The 17,593-nt window shown below is 42.5% G+C and overlaps 2 protein-coding genes across 4 annotated transcripts in view; one reads left to right on the forward strand and one right to left on the reverse strand.

Annotated features, from left to right (window-relative positions):
• Positions 1 to 3,280, reverse strand: part of ATXN7 (ataxin 7) — a 77,404-nt gene extending 74,124 nt beyond the window's left edge. For all 3 annotated transcript variants that reach the window (XM_072347302.1, XM_072347304.1, XM_072347301.1), the window contains exon 1: positions 3,161 to 3,280. The gene's annotated coding sequence lies outside the window, so the exon portion shown is untranslated. The remainder of the gene's footprint in view (positions 1 to 3,160) is intronic.
• THOC7 (THO complex subunit 7) lies at positions 3,258 to 11,351 on the forward strand. Its single transcript, XM_072347306.1, has 8 exons — positions 3,258 to 3,411; positions 3,712 to 3,829; positions 4,743 to 4,870; positions 5,189 to 5,275; positions 6,534 to 6,591; positions 9,817 to 9,883; positions 9,998 to 10,067; positions 10,933 to 11,351. The coding sequence occupies exons 1-8, from the start codon at positions 3,393 to 3,395 to the stop codon at positions 10,998 to 11,000; spliced, it is 615 nt and encodes a 204-aa protein (XP_072203407.1). The 5' UTR covers positions 3,258 to 3,392; the 3' UTR covers positions 11,001 to 11,351.
• The last annotated feature ends 6,242 nt before the right edge of the window (positions 11,352 to 17,593 follow it).

A 17,593-nucleotide genomic window follows, 5' to 3' on the forward strand; every position in this document is an offset into this window, starting at 1 on the left:
AACACTGAGGGTAAAGAAGCCAAAGAAGACTGCAGACAAAACGTAACAGTAATTTACAAGAGAAAACAGGGTGACACCAGCAGGTTAGCTCAATATCAGCCTTGCAGAAAATCACGGAATACAATCAACAAAGAACTGAAGGACGATATTGCTAAACTTAGGCTTACAGAAAATAGGTCTCACTAAATAAATTTGGTGTGACTTTCTGACAAGAATATAGGTTGGACTGGATAAAAATACCCTGTAGTTTCTGACCTACTATACTTAGATCTTGGTAAGATTTAATGCCACACAACAGTTTGATTTAGAAGTTATTCAACACGAAGAAAACCTGGAATCTAAAACCACCTCATAAATTATTAGGGTGGCTTAGGAAAAATATTTTAAATCCAGCTCATCAATAGTTAAAGATGTTTGCTTAGCTCTAAAAATCATAGCTCATTATACCCTTGAATACTACGAAAAGCTTCTTCACCTTTAATTCGTTCTGCAGTTGGAAAGTATGTATATATATATACACACATAGTTAAAGGGGAGGATGTATAAAGTTAACTTCAAGTCTGTAAAATTATTTCAGAGTTTCTTTTCAAGAAAGAAAACCTCAACACGGACAGATTTCTTCAATTAAGAAAATAATAAAGTGTACTTCAAAGCCATTTTTAGGAACAAAAAGAGAATAATGATGAAAATCTGAGCCACTTCCACACATGTGTAACAACCTCAATGCTAAATGTATCCAGCTTACACTGTATCCAGGGACACCTGGAAACATTACAGAGTATCATTTCACTAGTTAGACAAGGACAGGTGTGTAACAAATTATTATTAACATGTAGCACACGTAAAGGAATTCAAGGAAAGAGGAAAATCTACATCATGTTTAGCTTGGTTGAAAGCTTGCACAGGTACTTATTCCAAATTACCTGGCATGGAGGAATATGCTATGCCCTGTGCAAGACATTTTTTCCTACCACGTGGATCTGCAATACTGATTTCTTAAGGAAGGTTCAATGCTACTCAGTATTTCTGCCTGTTAATTGAAGGATTGTATAAAAGACCGTAGCTGATGGAATCTGCACAGAATGCAAGAACTGGTGAAGGATAAATAAGAGCGAGTCAAGCCCGTTCCAGAGACCTACATCAAACACTGAATTAATGCAGAAGACATCCTTGGCTACAGCCTAGTGCAACCTGCACCCCATACACGTATAACAAAGGTTGTTTTATACTTACAAGATGAGGAACTCTGCTTGGAAGTGGAGCGAACTGAAAGAAGACTCCAAAGACATAGTGAAAACTCAATGAGTATAGAAATCCAGCAAGCTGGAACTGGCTTCTTGGGCAAAACACCTCGTGGCAAAACAGAATAGCAAAGACAGCAGGATTTAACATCAGCATGTAGCCCTAGTGAGATTCTTCATGATGCATTTAGCAAGTTCTAGTTCCCATTTTGAAACAGTAAAGTTAATGAACGCTGACGATACCTGAAAGATCTGCCTTAGAATGAAAAAATAACAGCTCTGTTCTCTAAATTCTTACCATAAGACTCAGGACAGAGCATTTATAAGAATGCTGTAATCAGTGACACAAATGAAGACAAGAACAGCATAAAAGTCATTATAAATTATTAACTAATTATACGGACTGTTGTGTTCTAAATTAATTACTCCAGGAATTTGTCACTGTGGAGAGTTTAATAAGGCTATCTGACCAACACTGGAATGATAAACAATAAGTGAGAAAATATTAGATTAAATGGCAGAAAATGACACAGAAGTATTCTTGCATTATTAAACAAATAACTGACAGTTTGCACCCTCAACATCCAACAGTTCTGATCAGCTTCTCATCACAGTAGAAAAGGAAAGAGCTAAGAGAATGGCAAGAATCGTATTAAGTGTTGATAAGTCCAGGATGCTCCAAGATGCTGAAGACAGAAGATCTAAGTAGGGTAGGAGAGGGAACAGCAGCAACAAACCACGCTGTACAAAATCTGTATAGTTCACTTAGGCCGCCTTCTCACCCTTTGCCAGAACACTCTATCAACATCAAAGGGACCAAAGCCTTAGGAAAAGCAAACATTTTCATCAAACCGAACACATTAAATGGAAACATTCAGATTTCATGAAGGTTTTGTTGCACGCACACACATGGCTCAGGGACTCATCGCCCACTCTTTGGCCTAAACTTTGCATAACTCTGCAGAAAGCGCCACTTTTCACATCAAATTCTATCACTCACAAATCACGCAGAGATACATAAAAATGTCAAGAAAGAAGCGTATTTACCCAGTTTTTCTACACTGGAAAGTCTTCATTCTAGAAAATCCAGATGGAGCCTTAATGACCACTCACTGTAGCCCTTCCCAACAGCGCCTTGCAAAGAACCTACCAGGTGCCAATTCACAAGCCAAAGTGCTGGCCTGCAACAATCTAGTAATATGTAAACTCCTGTTACAAACCTCTATCCAGAACAAAAGAAGAACCCATCATCACTCAGGGCTCTAAAACCAGGAAGATGGAGATGACACTGCATGCTGACACGGCTCTTTCTTCCTTACACCCATTTTCTGTTAATGCACAGCACCACGCGGAATGAGCCTGCATGTATTTAGTGTCCAACCAAGAGGAGAAAGTAATGCCAAGATGTCAGGGCCTGGACATACGTCTCACATATAATTACTGTACCAACGTATCTTACAGTAACATTACAGTGACTTTAGCATGGCACAAGCGTCAACATTTTGGTCCAAAAGGTGAAAACCCAACACTTGATCTCATCCAACAGCTTAATGCCTCTTTTCTCCCGGCACACCCCAGCACCGGTTAGCTTTACCACCCACAGCGCAGCACCCCAGGAAACACCTTACAAACAACATTTCCACATCCTTCCCTCGGCCCCAATGCTCGGCCTCTCAAGTCAAGCCACGCACCAGGGATGTGACCCCAAGTGTGACCCGGGGCGCTCGGCCCGGCTACCCTTTGCCCTCAGCGACGGGCCCACGCCTCGATGCCAGGCGTCGAAGGGTGAGGGCCATGTGCCGAGGGCATGGCGGGGCGGCCCAGGAGGGGGGCGGCGGGGTCGGGGGCGCGGTGGTTTGGAGGTGGAGCCTGGCTGCGGGCGCGGGGACCTCCGCTTCCCTCCCCCGTCGGCCGCTCACCTGGCGGGGCCGTCCCTCGCCAGGGGGCCGGTTCCGCGCGGGGCGCGGGCCTCCCCTCCGGCCCTCCCCGCCGCTCCGCCGCCGGGCCGCGCGTTCGCCGCCAGCCGGCTCAGGCCCCAGCCGCCGCCGCCGCCGCCTCCCCCTCCATGGCCGCCGCTCTCGCCGGCTGCATTGTGGGAAGCTGACCTCACTCGCTGCTGCCGCCGCCCCGCCGGCTCCGCCGCTCGCCGCCATGGGGGCCGTGACCGACGGTGAGACCTCCTCCCTCCTGCCCTCCCTCCCGCTGTCCCCGCTCCGGGCCGCTCTCCCCGGGGAAGCCACGCGCCCCGCCGGCTCCGCGCCGCGGCCTCACCCCGCACGGAGCCTTCCAGGCCGCTCCGCTGCGCTCCGTGCCGGGGCCTGGGGCTCCGTCGGGCCTCTCGGGCCCAGCGCTCCCTGCCGATCCCAGGCCCCGCGTATTTAACGCGTTTTATTTCAGCCACATTCTGCTGGGTGAGCTCCTGCCGTGCCACGCTTCCAGCACGGAGCGCTAAACCCGTGTTTGTCCTCAGATGAAGTTATCCGCAAGCGGCTTCTAATTGATGGCGACGGAGCCGGGGACGACAGGCGGATCAATCTGCTGGTGAAGAGTTTCATCAAGTGGTGCAACTCTGGATCTCAGGAGGAAGGGTATTTGTTTGCTGTTTTTAAGTCTTGAAACTCATTGCTTTGCAGTTGAGCATAAAACTGAGCTTCTGTTTAGACAAAGAAAGTAAACTGCGTTAAAATGCATCCGGCTGGGCTGGATGTGGCTCTGGTGGTTGGCAACCCTGCACCTAGGAGGGGGTTGAAACTAGATGATCATTACAGTCCTTTTCAACCCAGGCCATTCTGTGATCTCTGCTATGTTCAGCCCTGTGTGGTTCTCTGGACAAAACCCAGGAGCTATGGCAAGAAACATGCACTGGAGATGGGTCAAAAATGACAGAGCAAACCATCCTGAAATCTAACAGCGCAGTGAAGGCTCTGGAGATTGGCACATTGCTTCATGATTCAGCTGTCCCGTTATTACAACAGGATCACAACTTGAGTGTTCTATTTGGCGGCTCTGCATTTGTTCTGCTAGGTGGGGGCTGTGCTGCTTTTGCTGTACTGCCCTGAAAAGAAAGAGGAAAACAAACAGGCCAAAGAACCAAAGGTTAAGCAACAACATGTTGTTCTGCAGTAGGGTCTGTGCCAATGCTGGAGTGCAGGAGGGCACTCTGTGATGATGCTGTGCACAGAGAAGCGCTGGAGTGTTAAAATATTAATCGTGATGGTCACAGAGCTGGCCCTAGTTGGGAAGGGTATCATCCCTGGAGCAATCTGCCCACGCTGTAATGCTGCTTTATACCTTTACGATGATAAAATTAATCGGTGCGGCATTCATTTTTAACTGTACTTTCAACAGTTGTGCACTGAATCTTTGAAGTCCTTTATTACTTTAGTAATTGCTGTCGTTTTAACTGTTCCGTACGTTACCTGAGGCTTTGTTTTCCTCGTGATATAAAAACAGGCAGGTATTTTCATGCTGCTGAGGAATAAATGTCTTGTTTGCTTTCAGTTACAGTCAGTACCAACGAATGCTGAGTACTTTATCGCAGTGTGAATTTTCCATGGGAAAAACTCTTCTGGTATATGACATGAACCTGAGAGAGATGGAAAATTATGAGAAGATCTACAAGGATATAGGTAAAAGATGAGAAAAAAGCATTCTATGCTTATCTGAATTTCTCTTTCATAAAGAAACTCGAGTCACTTCTGATAAACAAAATGTAAACATGAGATAGGTGACAAAAAAAAACCTGTTTTAATAGCACTCATACTTGCCCTCGTGTCTTGTCAGCGTGTCAAATGTGTATAAGTAAAAGCCTTTTTTAGTCTGTCAAAGTATAGATGGTTTTGAAGCCCGTGGAGACAGCAGGCAGTATAAAATATTAAGAGCCGTTTGCGATGATTTAGCTGAATGGATTGATGGCGTTTGTTGTTTGATTTGTGTCTCTCTTAAAGAAAATAGTATAGCCGCAGCACATGAGAAGATTTCTGAATGCAAGAAACAAATCCTGCAAGCAAAAAGAATTAGAAAGAATCGCCAGGGTAAGCAGCAATATTTACACTGGGTGGTTTTATTAATGTGTTCTCTTTTAAAATACATTGTACAAGAAAATAGATCACATATTTTTTGAAAACTCAGAAGAAAATGCTGTCCATCAATGCTACATATAGCATTATCTGGGGGGGTTCCACACAGACTGCTGAAAGTTTGGTTGTTGAGGTTAAGGCAGTAAATCTTAGTGATGTAACATCAGGAGAACTTGGAGAGTAGCTCAGAGGTGTTCTCAAGCCAAAGAAACCCTCCCGAGCATCCTATGATAATTCAGTTGGCTTAAGAACTAAAGCACATTATTAGCAGCAAGACAAAAGAGTTAAATAGGCTTACAGCCAACACCAAAAGTTATGTAAGTCAGCTCTTTAGGAGGAAAAGTAGGACCTAATACAAGAACAGTTGTACCAGTTGCATACTCACCAACTCCATATATGGCCTTGCAAAATACCTCTAAAGCAGGTATTAAAGACATCTGTTCCCTATCCTTAAAAGACACACTGATATTTTTAGTTGAAATTTAAAACATTTCTCTGTAAGTCTTATCAAAATTTAGCAATTGGGGAGGTAAAATTTTGCTCACTAAAAAGTGAAATGTAAATATAGTTGAAAAAAAGAAAGGAAAGAAGAACGAACAGCTGTAACAGGTGAAAGGTTTTAAAACCTTTAAAAACACATCCACGTATGCTTTGTGGATAATGTTAGACTCTATTAGAGACCAAAAAAAGCCTTAAGAAGTAGGGAAGTAGAGTACTTAAATCTTCACAAGCACGGATCTAAAGTGTTTGCTTTCAAAGATGTTCTGCCCACATTTTCCATCTGAATGAGGTGGTTAGTGTACATAAAATAGTACCTCCAGGAACTGTCCACTTTAACTGTCTGTATAACCATCATGTTGTTCTTTGCGTACAAAACAAAGTGGAAGAAAGCTGTTTCTCTTGCAGCATTTTATTTTTCTCTAAAAATCTGAAATGTCTGTGTAATGTCCTATCCACAGAGTTTTCTGTATATACATACATATATATACATTAGATTATATATAAAAGCAACGCTAGTCATCTACTTGGATATGTTCTAGTCTATTGCTTTACATTTTTGCCTGAATGTTCCTTTGTTATATGCAAGATATTATGTAGAGATTGGAAAACATTAAAACACTTTTTCAAGTAGCAGAAAGAGCTGATGGGAGATTTTGTATTCTTATATCTATACCTTCAGAACTTAGACTAATAAGACTTTAATTTCTTTCAGAATACGATGCATTGGCCAAAGTCATACAGCACCATCCAGACAGACACGAAACACTGAAGTAAGTATAAGACTGTATTAGATTATAATAAACCAGCAAATTAAAAGTCACTAGATTTTGACATTTTCTTGGTTTCACTATTTGACCTTTTCCTCCCTGTTTCATAGTTTCTTTTGATGCAAGAAAAACTTGTGTTTCATTTTAGAATTGTGCCCTTATCAGCTTTCTTCCCTTGATCTCTATCTGTATGGGTTCAGAAGCATTACTAATAATTTTGTATTTGAAGTTTTTCCATTGTTAAGGTGAATGGATGAACTCAGATGTAAATGCACGGCAGTTTATCAGTGACAAGTTGATCAGGAAAGAGAGATAGCACGGCAGTGCTGTCAAGTGCAGCAGCAAGTAATCATGCAGAATGTGTATCACACAGGCAAGTAAGATAGAATAAGAATTAGAGAAAGCAAGAGAAAGCTTGTAGAGTTGTTCTGTGTTTTCCTTCTAGTAGTTGTTCCTGCATGCCTGGTTATAAATTACTACCTTGTGTACCACAATATAACTTGCCCTGACATGTAGGTAAGACCTACCTGTTGTCCAACTCGTCCTGCATATAACCTTCTCCATTACATGTCACAGCTGGGTTTGGATCACTACCTGTGCTTTTGGGTCACTTTGAGCAATCACGAGGAGATCATCTTTTGAGTACTATTAAGCCACAGAAACATTCCAGGACTCATAGCATCTACAAGTTTGTTCTTCTTTACCTGATTAAAGGCATGACATCGGATTACTTTCTCATTTAAATGTAGCTTGTTCTTATCCTGCTGTCAGCTTTCAATGAAATTGTAGAGGGAAGCTATTGTTTCACGTCCCATGCTGTTTTATAGCAGAAGGAAGATTTTTGTTCATGTTATTTACTCTAATATTAGCAATTTGTCTAGCTATAAACTTCAGACACTATTTCATATGCTTCTTCCTCATATATTATATTTTTCTTGCATTTCATTACCTCAGTCTTGGTTATCACAGTTCATTCTCTTGTAGCCTAGCTATTTCTTACTTCACTAATCAACACATGCCACTTATCAAAGGTTCATAAAAAAGGATTATTGAAAGTGAAGCTTCTCAGATATGTCATTTGATTAAGAATGGAAACAACTAATGGATAGGGTTGTTTTTTTTGTTTTGTTTTCTTTTAAGGTGTCAGATTGTTAAGATTTGGGAGGGGAGGATGTTTTAATTTTGCACAACACATCCAAATGTCAGTTTCTTGAGCAGAGCTATAAATGGCAATAAGTTCAGCTAATGAATTTAGCAATTTGGCTGTTCTTAAACTGAATTTCTTATCTCCTTAGAGGAGTATATTGTTAGAAATACCACTTTGCTCATGCACTGTAATGAGCATCTACAACGTATCCCCTTGTGTCCTTAAATCCTTTATACCTGTAGTCCAAGACATGGACTTGAACTATGGCAGAGTCTCTTATTTTACTGATTTTACAAATCAGACATAGAGAATGGAATCATTTTTAGAGGGAGCTTACTTCATTGGTATTCCAGCTTTAACTGACTTTTCCACCTGAACACTAAAAATAGAAACTATGTGAAGTTTTCCTCCAGTGTTTTAATTACAAGGCTTTCTTTCTCTAGTTTGAGAGAAAAATAAAGAAAATCTCATATTGTGAATCAGGAGAAACCACCCCTTAAGTAAGTCAGGATGCAGGGAGACTCACTAACAACTCTTAATTACTAAAAACTCTAGAGAAAGCTTCTAGTGAAGAGAAACGTCATGGTTTATTGCAAGAGTTACGTTTATAGCTTTAGCAAGTCATACAGCACAATAGGACAAAGTTGAGAAAAATACTTTTTTTATGCTTTTAAGGGACTATTTCTTGGAACAACTAGTCCTGCAGCACAAAGGAGGAGAAGTTGTTATTGACTTAGTCATGAGTAATGCATAGTAGCCAATTCAGGAAGTGACAGGAGCTGAGCCTCTAAATGGCAGTGCCAGTGTAATTAACTGCCTTATCAGAAGAGCTGTTACAGCACGAAGCAATGACACCAGTCTTAGAAAAGGAGACAGAAAAAGGAGAAGATTAGGCAAAGATTTTCCAGAGCTGAAAGTAAAAGAAGTAAAATACCAGGTATAGCTTGGATGTTACTAGAAAATTGCTTGTCTTTCACTGCTTGCTTATAGCTGACAGCAATGCATAAACAATGTTTGGTGAAAAAGAAGCCTTTCAGAAACTGGAAGCCAGATACTAGTGAAATCATTGCACAAGCCTATAAGCTGTCAGCCTGTTTCCATAATAGGAAGGTTTACTATGCCACACCCAACCATATTTAAGGCATTCCCCTCCAAATACCAGTGTACTACCTCAGAAATAGACAACACCCTCAGGTTGCATTAAACCTGAGCTTTTTCTCAACCATCATGACTAGAAGCCCTTTTGTGCCCAGACTAGTTGCAATAGCCCTCAGTGCTTCAGAAAAAAACAACTTTGTTCCCTTGCTGACCTGTATGTAGCTTTGCCTGCTAATTAATCAGCCTCAGTCCACCTGGCCTGTAAAAGAAGAGGTTGTTCTCATCACATGGATCATAAATTACAAGAGAAATCACAGGAAAATGAGAAGAGCCAAACTGGATGTTTGCTTCATCCTATTTGTAAGATAGTCTACAACGTGGTACCTATTATTCTATGCTATTCTGTATCTCAGAAAGGCTACTCTGTATCTCAGAAAGGATTGTAGTGGATCAGATGCAAATAGAAAACTATCAAATGCATGCAAAAGGGTCCTGAAGAGGGAATGCCAGATTACATATGCAAAAAAGACAGGAATAATGACCAAGATTATAAGTGTTGCATACTTCCTTTATCTCTTACCCAATTAGAATAATAACTGGGATGGGAGAAGAAAATCAGAGTATTTATAGTATTGCAGGAATACAAATATTAAATGTTGCTTTCTAAGGAATAAGCTGAAGCATGTATCATCAGAAACGTGGATTACTCTGTGAAAACCCACTGTAAAGTTCATGAGATCCACTGTTTTGTCTGATCAGGCTATTGTCAGAGATAGAGTACTTGACTATGTGTTTGAATTATCTGACAATTGTTGTGTTTATTGCCTGTGTAGGTGAAGTAGCCTTACAGGTATGTCATTCCTTTTATTATGCTTTGTTTACCTTTGCAGTACTATTACCCTTATTGCTTCATTTAAGCCTAATTTTCAGTACATTCAGAGAACTTTAGAAATAAATAAATTACTGTGACAATTCCTTTCCAGGCAGCTAGAAGCTCTGGGAAAAGAACTTCAGCACCTTTCTCACATTAAAGAAAATGTCGAAGATAAGGTAGGTCTTTCATAGAGATTACTATATAATTATTTAATAGGAACATAATTAAACAAGAATCTGTTAGGAGTTGTTTGGCTGTATATGCTCTGAATATACTCTTGAACATTCCAGTTGGAGCTGAGAAGAAAGCAGTTTCATGTTCTCCTGAGCACCATCCATGAGCTTCAGCAAACACTGGAAAGTAAGTGGTATTTTTATGCAATACATACGTGGGTTGGGTTTCAGCAGATCAGAGGATGAGATGGCTTCCAGCAGTGGGTTAGCTACGTGCAAATTTGAATACAGAAAAGCTAAATGACTTAACGCTGTGAGGTAGGGAGCCCATAATAGAATGGGGACTAAAGCTGTCAAACACAAGAACTAAATTCAAGAATGCAGTCAAAACATTCTTTTATCCTACCAACCATATTTAAAAATCAGTGTTTACTTTTCATGCTCTAATACAGATAATTTTGTTTTAAATATTATTTACTGGACGCTTGCTATGTCTTTTGAAAACAGAATAATTGGTATAGTCTGTGAGCATGACCTGATTAACATACACATGTGGCTATAAGAGCAGACTTTCATTCTCTAAGGCCCTCTAGATCTTCTTAAGCAGAATGAACTGTTAATCCTAGATGCAGTTTAGCAGAAGGTTATTGTTATTAAGCGTTAATAACAGTTGCTGAAGTATTAGTCTCTAAAATACATTTTTGTATGATCATAAGGTTTACCTTTCAGTTGCTGGAATTCTGTGAAGGAAGTAAGAGTTTAGTGGAAGGAACAACCTTAGCTGAAATAAACCATCAATAAACAAAGATGGGGCCATATAATTTGAGGCAGTCTGGCACTATTAGTTTAAATTGATCCTGCGGGATTTACCCCATATTTCCTGTAATAACTATTGAAGAATCAGCCTTAAACATGTTTTTTTTTTTTACATAGTGATACTCAACTACACATTTAAGGCAATCAACATACAATACTTCAGCTGGCACGGCTTTGCACTGTAGCTTGTAAATATAATCTAAGCACATTTAAATAATAGTATTATGTTATTTTAGATGATGAAAAACTTTCAGAAGCTGAAGAATCTCAAGAAACTCAGATGGAAGCAGAGACCAAACAGTAAAGTAGTGAAGACTACTGATGATACTCTTGAAGAATACACGCGTACGTCTTCACTTTGTTTTCAAGCCAATAGAAAAAGAGCAGGAGCTGAAAACTTTCTATTTCTTCTGTGAATTTTAATACACAAGTACATGTTTTGCTTTTGTTCCAGGCACAAGCAGTTCCAGGACTGTACAGATGGACCCTTTGTGTTAATCCATAAACTTTGACAAGAAATACGTTTTGGCTTACAAAAGGTGAATCGTCTGTACAGTAACTGTGAACTAAGATGTTTGCAAATCACTGTCAATAAAAAGTGTTTACAAACAGTTTTCTATTATTTGGTAGCCGAATAGTAAAGCTTCTTCTTCTTACTTGATATTACACTGGTGTCAGTGTACCTTTGTACAAGTCCCAGTTTCCATGCCTTATTCCAGATGGGACCTAAATCAGAGCCCAGGTCTTAAGTTTTCAAAGTAGACTAGAATGCACTAGTCCAATTCTATAGTATTTTCTATCAGCATTTCTCAAGGAGCGTAAACCAACAAAAACTCATACTATACTATCTTTGTTTTTTTTCTTAAGCTGATCCAAAACACTGCAGTGATCTGAGCCTCACAACGCGCTGTTCTGTGCACCCATTTCAAAAATGCATTTTGAAGTGACGCATTCAGACTGCAGTTGAAGTACTTGTTCTTGTAGAACTAGGATTGTAGTCCTGATACAGCTTATTTTGTTTCCTGCTTCTGGATTTAATTTGTCAACTGAGTATTAGGAAGTAGGTTGTGGAGCGGTTCCTTCCTCATGATAACAAACGTGAGCTGTAGGGCAATAACTGTAATGTTAATGTTAAAGAATCCAAGATACTTCGGTAGTATTAATAGGGAGTGTAGAGTGCATCCACCTTGGGCTGTCCAGCAGTTTGCTGGGAGGTAAGAAATACAGGTTTCAACCTTGCTGACAAGAGAAGAAAGTTGAGTGTGCTCTAAGCTTTCGTAAGGCAGCAGGCAAGGATTGTGGGGCAGTAGTAGGTCATATCAGTACCTGTTAGCTATGTTCTAATATCACCTGTTAAAACAACCCTGCTGGTGGTTTGGGTAAAGGAAGACATCAGACTACAACGTAAGTAGGTTGTCCAGAGAAGTTGTGGATGCCCCATCTCTGGAGATGTTTAAGGCCAGGTTAGATGGGCTCTGGGCAGAAGTCCCTTCCAATCCGAGCCATTCTGTGATACACTGTTGGACTAAAATAACAGTACTGTACAGAATGGAGCCTCCTCCTCAAACAAGGTGGCAGCTAAGTGGTATTTCTGGGATTGCAGCTTTGGGCTTCTGTAGTCTAAATGCCACATAATTCCCATTCTCAATGACAGTGGATTTGCGTGCACTGAACTGAACAGGCATCTGAGCTTGTTTTGTTTGCATTCCAAGTTTGCTAAAGGCAAGCCAGCTGAATGAGAAGTCATACAACTTCAGTAGCACAGTGCAGCTGTAGACTAATAAGCTGTCAAAAGTCTTCTAGTTCACAGCTGGTCAACTCAGAACACAGGGGAAGCTCAGGTTTGCCTGTTAAAGCCTGTATAGACTTGCTCTTCTTCTTGCGCACTTAAAATATTGCAGATTGGGGGTGAAGGGAGCAAACAAAAAGGATTTTAGATGAAAAATAACACTGTCAAGAAGTATCTACTGTTCTGTGTTTCCCCTCCCCCTCCTAACAACAGTGAACAGTGAAATATTTTGCAAAGCAACAATACTCAATTATTGCTACATCAGGGAGGAGTCACCATCACGAACCTATGAATGGTGAACACCATAAATGACCAAGTAAGAAGGTGGTGTCACCATACTGCCTTGGAGACTAGCCAGGACATGTATGACATTAACTCATTGCAAGTTCAGCTTCAGTGGGACTTCAGAAATCTTAGCTCCTGTTTTTTCAGTACTTAAACCTCTCACTTCAAGCCACTGCTTCATCCCTTCCTAGAAAGTTCTCCTGTTAGGACCTCTCCTACCTGCATTGACTCCCAAAGTACACGTGGAGACAACCGTGGCATTTAAATAAGAAACCCTTCTTGCTTTTATGATTTACCTTCTTCCCATAGCAGCTGAGAAACGGCTGCACCTCTAAATGCAACAGCTACATTTCATTGCCACACAGATACAAAAAAAATACAGGCAGAAGGGGAAGTGCTGAAGTGACAAGCTGACATGGAGCTCCTTTGTGAGGGAGAAAACGGAAAGAAAAAGGGAAAGAGGGATAAGGAGCATCAGTTTTGCTCTGAGAACCCGCATGCTTTTTATTCTACATCAGAACGATGCTGTGCTGCTGTGTGAACCATTGAACGCATCCATAGTACACGCCCGGCCGGGGGCTGCGGGGCCCTGCGGCAGCGGCAGAGGGCAGCAGACGGCAGCGCTGGATGCGAACGGGAGCAACGCGGGTGGTTCGACCCGAACCGCGGGCGAAGAGTGGGGATTGTTAATTATATATATATATATATATATATATATATATACATATATATATGTTTTCTATGCTTACCCAGCACGGGGGATTTTCAGAGTCTCTCACCTAAGCTACCCTAATTTCTAAAGCCTCTCTTAGAACACTCAGGTATATCAAACACTGTGAAGCAGCAGAAGGTCCTGCACCGAAGTCAGCACCCCTTGGCACAAAGTGAGCAGCTTGCAACCAAGGTCAGAAGGCATTACTTTTGGAGCAGCCTATATTTACATCAATTTACTACAGCAGATACAAAAAGCGCAACAACTCTGTTTGATAAAGCAAACCCTTAGCTACAAAACCACTACTTCTCAACATAGTCACCACCATTAGTTACACATTTTCACCTGTAATGAACAAGAGCCTGCATGCCGTTCTTGTATTTATCTGCACCCACAGTGGTGCCCCACTGTCACAGCTGGATCACGTCACCTACCACCTCTCTGTGCTCATTATCCACTGTTTGGTACACAGAAACATCTATGAACAGGCGCACTTTTTTTTCCAGGTGGAGGAATTCAATGACACACTTTTGCTCCATGCACACTTCCATATTAGATGCCTTTTTTATCAGGCTGCCCCTCTGCTGCCATTCACTTCACCACAGTAAAATGGAGCCTCCGATGTTGTGGGCTGGTAAAATAAAACAGGAGGCACTACTTTTGGAGCAGCCTGCTGCAGCCAAAAAGCCGACACAACCTCCAGCTTCCTCTCCCACACTGAGGCAGGGGGAGCAGAGCCCAGCAGTGCAGCCCAGCCCAGCCCTGTGGCTACACTGCTGTGTTCCTGCCTGAGCACATCCTGCCCCAACAGCCTGAGGCCACGGCAAGAGCTGTTTGGGGATCATTTCACACTGCCGTGCACAGGATTTGCAGTACCATACTGAGAAACCCAACAAAGGTTGCTGAAAGTGGTATCTGTCCTGTGTGAGTACTCAAAATAAAAGGTAACAGCTGACATAAGCTCTGGTAAACACTTAGGTTTGCTGGTTTTATGAGGTAGTAAGGAAGCGCTCTGCAGCCACCTTTCAGATAATGCATCATTTCACTCCTCATACGAACCTCAGTGAAATTCCTCTTCACGCTGAACTTTCTGCCCCAGTTTCCATGTACTTTAGCTCCGGTGCCAACTGCAGTGTTTTCCCTCAAGCACTGTTCTGTAACTAACAGAGCTCCCAAACAACACTGAAGCTGGAGGATTTTGTAAGAGACAGCAAAGCCCTCTTTGAACGGGCAGAGACTTTACTTGTATTTACGCCGTGCTCAATTCTCTGCCTTCCTCCTCCTCACTGCCCAACCCAGTGGCGCTGAGCACCCTGAGCAACAACAAAGGATCACAAGACACAGGAGGAAACATGTAATCTCCTTACTCCAGCACAGTGAACAACCAGCACGTTTACTATACAGAAATGGATGCTGAAAGGGGATTTGTGTTCCAGAGCATCGTCTCTCAGTGCCAGGATGCAGAAACATCCCCTAAGCCTCACAGTGCTAAAGGCAGACTGCAAATCTACAAGTACATGGGTTAGTGCTGACCTGCCTGTGCCGTTCTACACCAAATGATGCGGTGAGCAATAAAACAAAACAGCTCACTTCTTTTTCAGGCTTGCCACATGACACTGATTTGCTCAGTGCTGTAGAACAGCTGGCACACAGCAAACGCTTAGGGACAGCGTGGGGCAAATCTTAAGGATGCAGCAATACAGATCCCATGACCTGAGTGAGGGGCTGTGCTGGGAAACCACACAGAGAGGCTGCAAAACCATATATATAATCAAGGGAGAAAGAATGAAAACATCACCAGTCATAGCATGGTTTGAGGGCAAAATCCTAAGGAAAGGAAAAGGTCCTTCTGACAGCAGCACTCCTCTGCAGGAGCAGTGGAACTGGGGCCCTGCCAGTGCCCATTTGGCCCCTGGGTGCTCTTTAATCTGATGCCACAGAGTTTTTAAAGCGTGCTGATTCTCCCCACAGCCTGCTGCCAACCAACTGATGGTTTACACTGCTAACAGCTCCCAAGGAGGAGGACTGCTGAAAAGCAGTGGGAATATTTACTTTCTGCTGCTAATGCGAGTCGCAAGCAAAGGACTTCAAAAACCTTCTAACCTGCATGCAGGGAGCTACAAACCGAGCCTGGCTGAGCACAAAAAGAAGCTGCGGGATGTTGTTCCATGGGGAGAAACAGCCAAACTACAACACGTCCTCGGAGCAGAGCTCTGGAAGGTGGCTGAGCCACAGCACCGCCTGCAGGGAGGGACAGAGCCTGAGAAGCCACAGCCTGCAGGTTTGTTTGCTTGGAAGAGCATGAAAGAATGAAAGAAAAAAGAAGGGGAAAAAAAAGAAAAGGAAAAAACAGAAAGGCAAAGGAAACTGACCGTGAGCTGCTTGTCTCTGCCTTATTCCCACTCTCCACCACCTGACCTTTAACCTCTCTATGTGCACTTCTATGCACTGGTGTGCACACACGCACCCCTCCGACTGGATCACCTGTGGGCACTCAGGCACACAGTACAAAAGCACCTCTGGAAACTCCAATGGATTAAATGTACACATTTTTGGCTCTCATTTTTCCTGGCCAGGGCTCAAAGTCCCACACAAACTGCTGTTCCTCTACTGAAGCAGCCCAGGCACTGCTAAGCTGCAGCTCCACGCACTTCCCTATGCTTCCACCAGTGATACAGAAATGGAGCCACATGGAGGAGTAAGTGCTTGTTATTGTTTGCCTTGACACTCGGGGAAGCGTTGCAGAGTTGGCCTACCTTGCTATTTCACCCACTGTCAAACTTTGCTTTGCAATTACTCATCTCCCAGGGGAGCAGGAAGTAGCAATTTCTCCCAAGAAATAATAGCAACCGACCAAAATGAGCTGATTGCATGGATACGTCAGCAAATGAGACAAGAACAGTTCCTGGTTGTATTATCCTTAAATCACTGCCTGCTGGTGGCTGTGCCTGCAATTACCCATCAGCTGCAAGGGGCAATGAGCACCCAGCCCTCCTCCTGTTCTTTCATTTCAACACCAGTTCCTCACGGGTGCAGTAGAAACAGGTTGTGCAGTGATGTACAACCCCTCGGTCAGAGCATCACACCAGCACTACATGCTTCTGCTATTGGCAGGGAGGTGACACAGTGACTGCATCCCACCCGATAACATTGTCTTTGGGAATCCCAAAGAGTCGTTGGGAAGGTAAACAGTTACAGTGGTGAATAATGCTGTGGCAGTGCCTGTGATTAAGGGACAGCCAGCGTTATAATTATAAACTAATAACTCCAGCAGCTGACAGTTCAGCTGTACAGCAGGCATGTTAACATGAGATTGGCAGTTCCATGCTCACAGACCAGCAATTAAAGTTTCAGGGAGAATTAGCAAGAAGTACAAAAAATAAGGTATGTTTCTTGCCTACCTAATGCTCTAGGGAAATTTCAGCAAGATCTTTATATCAGCGGGCCTTCAGGTAGCTTCCAATGGTTCTATGAGTCAGTAAGCACGACACTGAGGAACGTGGTCAATGGGCACGGTGGGGTGGATTGAGGTTCAACTTGGTGACCTTAGTGGTCTTTTCCAACCTCATTGATTTGATGATTCTATGAAACGGTGGGATGTTGTTACCCTTGATTGTCCTGCGCTTGGACTTAACTTCTTCTCAACATCACACACTAAGAAGTATTGGGGCTGTGCCTATAGGACTTACAGCATCTTTCCATGCATGCCGCAGGGCTGCATAGAGATTTATCCAGGAGTAAAACATTTGCTGCTCTACCGTTTCTACAGTACCCTTCTTCAGTCTGGTGTTATTTATTTTATCCCTAGATCAAAGTGTTTTGGCTACCTCTCTTTATATTAGACTAGTCTCATCAAGTTCTCACTCCTCCTCCTTGAACAGGCTGCATTTTGCTTCTAAAACCATAAAAGCAACTATTGAAAACACCTTATTCCATTTTTTTTTTTTTTTTCTGATTAGAAGAAATCCCCTCCACCAAACTTTGTAGCTGCATACATTAGAAGACTGATAGCAAACTCTGATCCCATTCGCTTGTTCTGCACATCCAGCTCTCCAGGTGACACACAATTCTTATTTGCCTACTTCCAGCTCACTGCTCAAGCTTTCAGTGT

Source organism: Excalfactoria chinensis, chromosome 12 (assembly GCF_039878825.1).
Source record: "Excalfactoria chinensis isolate bCotChi1 chromosome 12, bCotChi1.hap2, whole genome shotgun sequence".
NCBI classification, from domain to species: Eukaryota; Metazoa; Chordata; class Aves; order Galliformes; family Phasianidae; genus Excalfactoria; species Excalfactoria chinensis.